General features: G+C 46.0%; 1 protein-coding gene across 1 annotated transcript in view; it reads left to right on the top strand.

The window, feature by feature from the left end:
* Nucleotides 1-12,597, top strand: part of LOC120026148 (protein Shroom3-like) — a 53,701-nt gene that overhangs the window by 10,236 nt on the left and 30,868 nt on the right. The window contains exons 3-5 of the mRNA XM_038970968.1: nucleotides 9,153-9,272; nucleotides 9,664-10,404; nucleotides 11,017-12,501. Coding sequence (XP_038826896.1) covers nucleotides 9,153-9,272; nucleotides 9,664-10,404; nucleotides 11,017-12,501 — 2,346 coding nt within the window. The remainder of the gene's footprint in view (nucleotides 1-9,152; nucleotides 9,273-9,663; nucleotides 10,405-11,016; nucleotides 12,502-12,597) is intronic.

Below are 12,597 nucleotides of genomic sequence, written 5' to 3'. Positions count from 1 at the left end.
TCTACTCTACTGTACTGTACTCTACTCTACTGTACTGCACTCTACTCTACTCTACTGTACTCTACTATACTGTACTGCACTCTACTGTACTCTACTCTACTGTACTCTACTGTACTCTACTCTACTGTACTCTACTGTACTGCACTCTACTGTACTCTACTCTACTGTACTCTACTGTACTCTACTCTACTGTACTCTACTGTACTGCACTCTACTGTACTCTACTCTACTGTACTCTACTGTACTCTACTCTACTGTACTCTACTATACTGTACTGCACTCTACTGTACTGTACTCTACTCTACTGTACTCTACTGTACTCTACTCTACTCTACTGTACTCTACTGTACTGCACTCTACTGTACTCTACTCTACTGTACTCTACTATACTGTACTGCACTCTACTGTACTGTACTCTACTGTACTCTACTCTACTGTACTCTACTCTACTCTACTGTACTCTACTCTACTGCACTCTACTGTACTCTACTGTACTCTACTGTACTGCACTCTACTGTACTGTACTCTACTCTACTGTACTCTACTCTACTGTACTCTACTCTACTCTACTGTACTCTACTGTACTGCACTCTACTCTACTGCACTCTACTCTACTGTACTCTACTCTACTGTACTGTACTCTACTGTACTCTACTGTACTCTACTCTACTCTACTGTACTCTACTCTACTGTACTGTACTCTACTGTACTCTACTCTACTGTACTGTACTCTACTGTACTGCACTCTACTCTACTCTACTCTACTCTACTCTACTCTACTGTACTGCACTCTACTCTACTCTACTGTACTCTACTCTACTGTACTCTACTGTACTCTACTGTACTGCACTCTACTGTACTGTACTCTACTCTACTGTACTCTACTCTACTGTACTCTACTCTACTCTACTGTACTCTACTGTACTGTACTCTACTCTACTCTACTCTACTGTACTCTACTCTACTCTACTCTACTCTACTGTACTGTACTCTACTCTACTCTACTCTACTGTACTGTACTCTACTCTACTCTACTCTACTCTACTCTACTGTACTCTACTCTACTGTACTGTACTCTACTCTACTCTACTCTACTCTACTGTACTGCACTCTACTCTACTCTACTCTACTCTACTCTACTGTACTCTACTCTACTGTACTCTACTGTACTCTACTGTACTGCACTCTACTGTACTGCACTCTACTGTACTGTACTCTACTGTACTGTACTCTACTCTACTGTACTCTACTGTACTCTACTCTACTGTACTCTACTCTACTGTACTCTACTCTACTGTACTCTACTGTACTCTACTCTACTGTAATGTACTGTACTGTACTCTACTGTACTCTACTGTACTGTACTCTACTGTCCTCTACTGTACTCTACTGTACTCTACTGTCCTCTACTCTACTGTACTCTACTGTACTCTACTCTACTGTACTCTACTCTACTGTACTCTACTCTACTGTACTGCACTCTACTCTACTGTACTGTACTGTACTCTACTCTCCTGTACTCTACTGTACTGCACTCTACTCTACTGTACTCTACTGTACTCTACTCTACTGCACTCTACTGTACTCTACTCTACTCTACTGTACTCTACTCTACTGTAATGTACTGTACTCTACTGTACTCTACTGTACTGTACTCTACTGTCCTCTACTGTACTCTACTGTACTCTACTCTACTCTACTGTACTCTACTGTACTATACTGTACTCTACTGTACTGTACTATACTGTACTATACTGTACTCTACTGTACTGTACTCTACTGTAATGTACTCTACTGTACTGTACTCTACTCTACTGTACTCTACTGTACTCTACTGTGCTGTACTGTACTCTACTGTACTGTACTCTACTGTACTCTACTCTACTGTACTGTACTGTACTCTACTGTACTCTACTCTACTGTACTGTACTGTACTCTACTGTACTCTACTCTACTCTACTGTACTCTACTGTACTGTACTCTACTGTACTGTACTCTACTCTACTGTACTCTACTGTACTGTACCCTACTGTACTGTACTCTACTGTACTGTACTGTACTGTACTCTACTGTACTCTACTCTACTCTACTCTACTGTACTGTACTCTACTCTACTCTACTGTACTCTACTGTGCTCTAGTTTATTCCACTTGAGTTTCTTACAGTTGAAGAAAGGGCCCATGGATCTAGTGGTCTTTAAATTGTCATGGTCTCAACTCACTGGGTCTGGATCTTGGGACCAATGTCCTGGTATAAATGTTGGTCTTGGCTCCTGGATATTACCTTCGACTTTTGTTTTACAAACCATAGGCAACCCAATTTGAAGAAGACAAGGCTCTCTGGTCATTGGTTGATCACTCCCAACCCTTAGGAATCCCCACACAGTTGACAACTTTTAAATGGTGGAAGACCTCAATGGCAATGTCTATACTAAAATGAGTTATATCCACCTAGAGTCCTCTATTTATCTGTTTGATCGATACTTGACACCAAAACGCCTGTTATTTTGCCTAAATAAAGATGGTTAAAGTGATCATTTAAACATCTAACAACATAAATAATTAGATGCGTACGCAATTCAATCAATCAACAAGTTTCAGATTCATACAATCAATATGGAACATGTTACAGAACAATATACTTTTTCTCTAGATTCAATTTAAAGTTTTTTTTGAAAATCATGTTTTTACTATTTTGTTAATTTGGAATGAAAGTTACCAAGTCTTGAATGAATCTGTAATAGAAGGTTAATCAGAATGATCCATACTGTGCACGGTTCTCCCTTCGCTGCTGCTTTTTCACTATCTTGCAGTAGTGACAAATATAGTGGGATCAAATCAAATCAAATTGTATTTGTCAAATGCGCCGAATACAACAGGTGTTACATTGAAATGCTGACGTACAAGCCTTTAAACAATAAAGCAGTTTTAAGAAAATACCAACAAACAAAAAAAGTAAGAGATAAGAATAACAAATAATTAAATAGCAGCAGTAAATAACAATAGCGGGGCTTTATACAGGGTGTTACGGTACAGAGTCAATGTGGAGGCTATATACAGGGTGTTACGGTACAGAGTCAATGTGGAGGCTATATACAGGGTGTTACGGTACAGAGTCAATGTGGAGGCTATATACAGGGGGTACTGGTACAGAGTCATTATGGAGGCTATATACAGGGTGTTACGGTACAGAGTCAATGTGGAGGCTATATACAAGGGGTACCGGTACAGAGACAATGTGGAGGCTATATACAGGGTGTTACGGTACAGAGTCAATGTGGAGGCTATATACAAGGGGTACAGGTACAGAGACAATGTGGAGGCTATATACAGGGTGTTACGGTACAGAGTCAATGTGGAGGCTATATACAGGGGGTACCGGTACAGAGTCATTATGGAGGCTATATACAGGGTGTTACGGTACAGAGTCAATGTGGAGGCTATATACAAGGGGTACCGGTACAGAGACAATGTGGAGGCTATATACAGGGTGTTACGGTACAGAGTCAATGTGGAGGCTATATACAGGGTGTTACGGTACAGAGTCAATGTGGAGGCTATATACAGGGGGTACCGGTACAGAGTCAATGTGGAGACTATATACAGGGGGGTACCGGTACAGAGTCAATGTGGAGGCTATATACAGGGGGTACCGGTACAGAGTCAATGTGGAGACTATATACAGGGGGTACCGGTACAGAGACAATGTGGAGGCTATATACAGGGGGTACCGGTACAGAGTCAATGTGGAGGCTATATACAAGGGGTACAGGTACAGAGACAATGTGGAGGCTATATACAGGGTGTTACGGTACAGAGTCAATGTGGAGGCTATATACAGGGTGTTACGGGACAGAGTCAATGTGGAGGCTATATACAGGGGGTACCGGTACAGAGTCAATGTGGAGGCTATATACAAGGGGTACCGGTACAAAGACAATGTGGAGGCTATATACAGGGGGTACCAGTACAGAGTCAATGTGGAGGCTATATACAAGGTGTACCGGTACAGAGACAATGTTGAGGCTATATACATGGGGTACCGGTACAGAGTCAATGTGGAGGCTATATACAAGGGGTACCAGTACAGAGTCAATGTGGAGGCTATATACAAGGTGTACCGGTACAGAGACAATGTTGAGGCTATATACATGGGGTACCGGTACAGAGTCAATGTGGAGGCTATATACAGGGGGTACCAGTACAGAGTCAATGTGGAGGCTATATACAAGGTGTACCGGTACAGAGACAATGTTGAGGCTATATACATGGGGTACCGGTACAGAGTCAATGTGGAGGCTATATACAAGGGGTACCGGTACAGAGACAATGTGGAGGCTATATACAGGGGGTACCGGTACAGTGTCAATGTGGAGGCTATATACAGGGGGTACCGGTACAGAGTCAATGTGGAGGCTATATACAGGGTGTTACGGTACAGAGTCAATGTGGAGGCTATATACAGGGGTACCGGTACAGAGTCAATGTGGAGGCTATATACAGGGGGTACCGGTACAGAGTCAATGTGGAGGCTATATAAAGAAGGTACCGGAACAGAGTCAATGTGGAGGTTATATACAGGGGGTACTGGTACAGAGTCAATGTGGAGGCTATATACAGGGGGTACCGGTACAGAGTCAATGTGGATGCTATATACAGGGGGTACCGGTACAGAGTCAATGTGGAGGCTATATACAGGGGGGTACCGGTACAGAGTCAATGTGGAGGCTATATACAGGGTGTTACGGTACAGAGTCAATGTGGAGGCTATATACAAGGGGTACCGGTACAAAGACAATCTGGAGGCTATATACAGGGGGTACCAGTACCTCCCGGGTGGCGCAGTGGTCTAGGGCACTGCATCGCAGTGCTAGCTGCGCCACCAGAGTCTCTGGGTTCACGCCCAGGCTCTGTCGCAGCCGGCCGCAACCGGGAGGTCCGTGGGGCGACGCACAATTGGCATAGCGTCGTCCGGGTTAGGGAGGGTTTGGCCGGTAGGGATATCCTTGTCTCAGTATGTAAATGTAATAAAATGTATGCACTCTACTGTAAGTCGCTCTGGATAAGAGCGTCTGCTAAATGACTAAAATGTAAAAAAATTTACAGTCAATGTGGAGGCTATATACAGGGTGTTACGGTACAGAGTCAATATACAGGGTGTTACAGTACAGAGTCAGTGTGGAGGCTATATACAGGGTGTTACGGTACAGAGTCAATGTGCAACAGTTCTGCTGGATGAGGGAGCGTTGCTATGAGAGGGATTGTGCTGATCCCAGAGCTGTGACGACCTCATCACATTCATCACATTCACCACACTCATCACATTCATCACACCCATCACATTCATTACTGCTGCAGAAATACCAACCAACACTGGGTCTCCACCATCCCCCAACACACAGACATGCAGACTACACACATACATGCAGACTACACACATACATGCAGACTACACACAGACATGCAGACTACACACATACATGCAGACTACACACATACATGCAGACTACACACAGACATGCAGACTACACACAGACATGCAGACTACACACATACATGCAGACTACACACAGACATGCAGACTACACACATACATGCAGACTACACACAGACATGCAGACTACACACACAGACATGCAGACTACACACACAGACATGCAGACTCCACACACAGACATGCAGACTACACACAGACATGCAGACTACACACAGACATGCAGACTACACACACAGACATGCAGACTACACACAGACATGCAGACTACACACACAGACATGCAGACTACACACAGACATGCAGACTACACACACAGACATGCAGACTACACACAGACTACACACAGACATGCAGACTACACACACAGACATGCAGACTACACACAGACATGCAGACTACACACACAGACATGCAGACTACACACAGACATGCAGACTACACACACAGACATGCAGACTACACACAGACTACACACAGACATGCAGACTACACACACAGACATGCAGACTACACACACAGACATGCAGACTACACACACAGACATGCAGACTACACACACAGACATGCAGACTACACACAGACATGCAGACTACACACATAGACATGCAGACTACACACAGACATGCAGACTACACACACAGACATGCAGACTACACACAGACATGCAGACTACACACACAGACATGCAGACTACACACACAGACATGCAGACTACACACACACAGACATGTAGACTACACACACAGACATGCAGACTACACACACAGACATGCAGACTACACACAGAGACATGCAGACTACACACAGACATGCAGACTACACACACAGACATGCAGACTACACACAGAGACATGCAGACTACACAGAGACATGCAGACTACACACAGAGACATGCAGACTACACAGAGACATGCAGACTACACACAGACATGCAGACTACACACAGACATGCAGACTACACACAGAGACATGCAGACTACACACACAGACATGCAGACTACACACACAGACATGCAGACTACACACACAGACATGCAGACTACACACAGACATGCAGACTACACACAGACATGCAAACTACACACACAGACATGTAGACTACACACACAGACATGTAGACTACACACAGACATGCAGACTACACACACAGACATGTAGACCAGACACACAGACAGGTAGACCACACACAGACAGGCAGACTACACACAGACATGCAGACTACACACACAGACATGCAGACTACACACAAACATGTAGACTACACACAGACATGCAGACTACACACACAGACATGCAGACTACACACAGACATGCAGACTACACACAGACATGCAGACTACACACACAGACATGCAGACTACACACAGACATGCAGACTACACACAGACATGCAGACTACACAGAGACATGTAGACTACACACAGACATGCAGACTACACACAGAGACATGCAGACTACACAGAGACATGCAGACTACACACACAGACATGCAGACTACACACAGACATGCAGACTACACACACAGACATGCAGACTACACACAGACATGCAGACTACACACAGACATGCAGACTACACACACAGACATGTAGACTACACACACAGACATGCAGACTACACACAGACATGCAGACTACACACACAGACATGTAGACTACACACATACATGTAGACTCCACACAGACATGCAGACTACACAGAGACATGTAGACTACACACAGACATGCAGACTACACACACAGACATGCAGACTACACACAGACATGCAGACTACACACAGACATGCAGACTACACACACAGACATGTAGACTACACACACAGACATGCAGACTACACACACAGACATGTAGACTACACACAGACATGCAGACTACACACACAGACATGCAGACTACACACAGACATGTAGACTACACACATAGACATGCAGACTACACACACAGACATGCAGACTACACACAGACATGTAGACTACACACACATACATGTAGACTACACACATACATGTAGACTACACACAGACATGCAGACTACACACAGACATGCAGACTACACACAGACATGCAGACTACACACACAGACATGCAGACTACACACACAGACATGCAGACTACACACAGACATGCAGACTACACACAGAGACATGCAGACTACACACAGAGACATGCAGACTACACCGAGACATGCAGACTACACACAGAGACATGCAGACTACACACAGACATGCAGACTACACACACATACATGCAGACTACACACAGACATGCAAACTACACACAGACACGCAGACTACACACACAGACATGCAGACTACACACAGACATGCAGACTACACACACATACATGTAGACTACACACAGTGACCTGTCCCTAGCCAGTAGTAGTGTACTATGTAGGGAATATGGGCCCTGGTCAGTAGTAGTGTACTATGTAGGGAATATGGGCCCTGGTCAGTAGTAGTGTACTATGTAGGGAATATGGGCCCTGGTCCGTAGTAGTGTACTATGTAGGGAATATGGGCCCTGGTCCGTAGTAGTGTACTATGTAGGGAATATGGGCCCTGGTCCGTAGTAGTGTACTATGTAGGGAATATGGGCCCTGGTCCGTAGTAGTGTACTATGTAGGGAATATGGGCCCTAGCCAGTAGTAGTGTACTATGTAGGGAATATGGGCCCTGGTCCGTAGTAGTGTACTATGTAGGGAATATGGGCCCTGGTCCGTAGTAGTGTACTATATAGGGAATATGGGCCCTGGTCCGTAGTAGTGTACTATGTAGGGATTTAATAGCACAGGAATGAGATTTAATAGCACAGGAATGAGATTTAATAGCACAGGAATTAGATTTAATAGCACAGGAATGATATGTACTAGCATATTAATGATATGTATTAGCATAGTAATGATATGTATTAGCACAGTAATGATATGTATTAGCATAGGAATGATATGTATTAGCATAGTAATGATATGTATTAGCATATTAATGATATGTACTAGCATATTAATGATATGTATTAGCATAGTAATGATATGTATTAGCATAGTAATGATATGTATTAGCATAGTAATGATATGTATTAGCATATTAATGATATGTATTAGCATAGTAATGATATGTACTAGCATATTAATGATATGTATTCGCATATTAATGATATGTATTAGCATAGTAATGATATGTATTAGCATAGTAATGATATGTATTAGCACAGGAATGAGATTTAATAGCACAGTAATGATATGTACTAGCATATTAATGATATGTATTAGCACAGTAATGATATGTATTAGCATAGGAATGATATGTATTAGCATAGTAATGATATGTATTAGCATATTAATGATATGTATTAGCATAGTAATGATATGTACTAGCATATTAATGATATGTATTAGCATATTAATGATATGTATTAGCATAGTAATGATATGTATTAGCATAGTAATGATATGTACTAGCACAGTAATGAGATCTCTCAAGGTTGTGCTATGACGTGGTCTTTACAGTCCATAGTGATGATCATGGTTTCCAAACAACCAGAAACCTATGAATGGTAGTATTTTATCCGGTAACTCTTTGGTTACGAGTCTATTGCTGACTTCTCTAAATTATTTTAAATGTAACTCTCTCTTTCCATCTCTCTCCTCTGCTCAGTGCGTCCACTACAGACCTGTCGGGTTACGACCCAGGTTACCTGAGGAAGAGTCCAGACCAGTACAGTTCTAGAGGAAGTATGGAGAGCCTTGGGGAGCACCACAGCCACCCCGCCTACAGGTGCTGCTCTTTAACATGGCCTTTTTATCCTCAATCATTTTCAATATGTGTAATGCAGCCTGCTACCTTTAATATCTAATCAAATCATTCAATCAAGTAAGGATGAAATAACTACTCTCCACTCCTCTCTCCTCTCCTCTCCTCTCCTCTCCTCTCCTCTCCTCTCCTCTCCTCTCCTCTCCTCTCCTCTCCTCTCCACTTCTCTCTCCTCTCCTCTCCACTTCTCTCTCCTCTCCCCTCCACTTCTCTCTCCTCTCCTCTCCTCTCCTCTCCTCTCCTCTCCTCTCCTCTCCTCTCCTCTCCTCTCCTCTCCTCTCCTCTCCCTCTCTCTCTCTCTCTCTCTCTCTCTCTCTCTCTCTCTCTCTCCTCTCCTCTCTTCTCCTTTCTCCAGTTCTTCCTGCCACCAGCTGTCTGCCTCCAAGTCTTCCAACAGTATGGACCACCTTCACAGCAAGAGAGACTCAGCCTACTCCTCCTTCTCTACCAGCTCCAGTATCCCAGAGTACCTAGCGGCCGCTCCGACCTTTAGTAAGGAGAGGTCATACTCCATGGAGACAGTTCCACAGAGGGGTGGGGTTAGCGGAGAAGGGGGAGAGGCCGTGTCGGAGGGCATGCAGCATGCTGACATCCGATACGTCCGTACGGTCTACGACCCCCAGCAGGGAGGTGCCCAAGAGCACGAGGTCAGCTCCGCTGCGTTGCTACGCAACCACGAGGCCGGCAGGGTGGGTTCTCGTAGTGGGGGCAAGGCCTCCTGTCACCGCGGCAGCAGTAGCTGTAGTAACAGCAGTGGCGGAAGCAACGGCGGTAATAACCATGGTAATAACCCCAAACGACACAGCGTTGGGCCGATCTGGGGCCAGTCTCATTCCGCCGGCTGCAGTTCCTATGAAAGCCTGAAGGGGGCGCCGCCTCCTCCCATGCGGAGTGACAGCTACGCGGCGATCAGGCACCACGAAAGGCCCAATTCCTGGTCCAGCCTGGAGCAGACTCGCTCCCTTAGGGCTCTCCACAAGGGGTCCACCTCCTCCTGGCACCACTCCTCTGGGTCCGTGGCCTCCGGCTCGGGGAAGGGCTCCTACGGGGCCGAGGGCCAGCTCCACACCGTCATAGAGAAGAGTCCTGAGAGCAGGTATTTAGTCTATTCTATTGTATCCATTGGCTTCTGCGGAAGGAGTTAGGAGCTGTGTTATTTTAACCTCACATTAGTGCTCTGTCTACATGTAGACATCACTGAGATGCACTGTCAACTGTGGGACCTTATATAAACAGGTGTGTGCCTTTCCAAATCATGTCCAATCATTTGAATTTACCACAGGTGGACTCCAATCAAGTTGTAGAAACATCTCAAGGATGATCAATGGAAATAGGATGCACCTGAGCTCCATTTAGAGTCTCATAGCAAAGGGTCTGAATACTTATGTCAATAAGTATTTGCTGTTTTTCCTTCTTTTTTTTAATAGATTTGCCAACATTTTTAAAAACTGTTTTAGCTTTGTCATTATGGGGTATTGTGTGTAGATTGATGAGGGGGGGAAATTATTTAATCAATTTTAGAATAACGCTGTAATGTAACAAAATGTGGAATAAGTCAGGGGTCTGAATACTTTCCCGAATTGCACTGTACTTTGTATCCCTCATTTACTCAAGTGTTTCTATTGTTACCTGTTCTGTTGTTGCTGTATGTTGTGTTTGTTCCAGTTTCTCCTTGTTGAATGAATAAAGCTTCTTCCTCTTCTTCTAGCCCCACCATCAAGCCCAAACAGGGGGTGGGTCAGGTCCCCCAGCCCCCTCAGCCCCAGAATACATCTGGCCGCCTCATGTCGCCCCAGGGCATCTACCCCGTGCCCCCTCCGGAGACCCACTATGCACAGATGCCCACCAGCAACCCCAGCAGTGTGTACCCAGGCCTGGCCAGGGAGAGCAGTCTGAGCAGACAGAGAGAGCTCCAGGCGTTAGGGGTGGGGATCAGTGTGGATACGGGCCTGGCCAGGGAGAGCAGTCTGAGCAGACAGAGAGAGCTCCAGGCGTTAGGGGTGGGGATCAGTGTGGATACAGGGATCGAGGTATCTGTAGAGAACGGATACCAAAGCAACACTTTCAACTCCTATGTCACCTGTTCCAACCAGCCTCAGCATCATGACTTAGCTCAGCCTCCAACCATACAGCCAGCCCAGCCTGTTAACAGAGGGGGTGACAGAGGACATGAGGAGACCCAAACCAAACTGGGTCTCTACACGTCTTATTTGAAGGGGGAGGGACAGACCGTCTCCCGAAGGCAGAGCCAGCAGGGTCATGGACAGGGTCAGGTGTACAGACCCTCCTCAGCCCAGTCCATAGGTCAGGAGAGGAGAGACCCATACACTCCAGTCCAGCCGCAGAGAGAGAGGGTACCCAGGTATTCCCAGGGCTCAGAGAGTTACCCTGAGAAGCATCAACAGGGACAGGTCAGACACACTGAACACAGCCATCCAGACCCTCAGCCTCCTACTACCATGCCCACTAAGATATCCAAGGGCCACGTTCCTCAGGGGATCAGGATTAGCAGTACCCCAGCCCAGGGGCCTGATCATCGGGTCAACAACCAGAGGTCCAGGTCCCCCCTCCGGCACTACAGCGACCCCAGTCCACCCCACCACCAGAAGAACCAGAGGGGACCAGAGCACCCCCTGACCCGGCTAGAGAATGCCCTAGCGGAGGTCCAGCGCTGTGCCAGTCCAGAGAGCTCCGCTAGGAGTCAGAGCAGCCACCAGAGGAGCCCGTCTGTCCTGGAGAAGGTAAACCGGTTCGAGCGCCAAGAGCAGAGGAAGCAGAGGAGTCATAGCATCAATGCCAGCCACACCAACCTGGGACCCTCCTCCTCCTCCCGTCCAACTCAGCCCCAGCCTCAGCACAAGCACCATGAGAGGGCCATGAGCTATGGTGCTGGTATGGATGACCTGCGTAATATGCTGGAGAGAAGCAACAGCCCCAGCAGCCCCTGCAGAACACTGAGCTCCTCCTCTAGCTCACATCATGGGAAAAGTACAGTGGCCCACAAGGGTCATCATTACGCAGAGCAGCAGAGGCCAGAGAGTTGTGACCAAGCCAAGCCCCAGAGCTCCAGGGACCCCCACCACCAGCCTAACCCCCTGGACCCTCACCCTGGCTCGGCCCTACAGAGGAGTATGAGCACCTTCCAACTGGGTAGCCAGGAGGGCCAGGAGGAGAACGGCCATGACAGGGACAGGTAACTGCTCTACTGTACCTAAATGTCAATTATATCTGTTCAGTTTATTGTGGTCAGAACCATTTCACCAGGTCTACTTCCTGGTACATGTTAATG

Source organism: Salvelinus namaycush, chromosome 31 (assembly GCF_016432855.1).
Source record: "Salvelinus namaycush isolate Seneca chromosome 31, SaNama_1.0, whole genome shotgun sequence".
Lineage (NCBI taxonomy): Eukaryota > Metazoa > Chordata > Actinopteri > Salmoniformes > Salmonidae > Salvelinus > Salvelinus namaycush.
The sequence above is the reverse complement of the archived record's forward strand: the minus strand, read 5'-3'. Positions and strand labels throughout refer to the sequence as shown.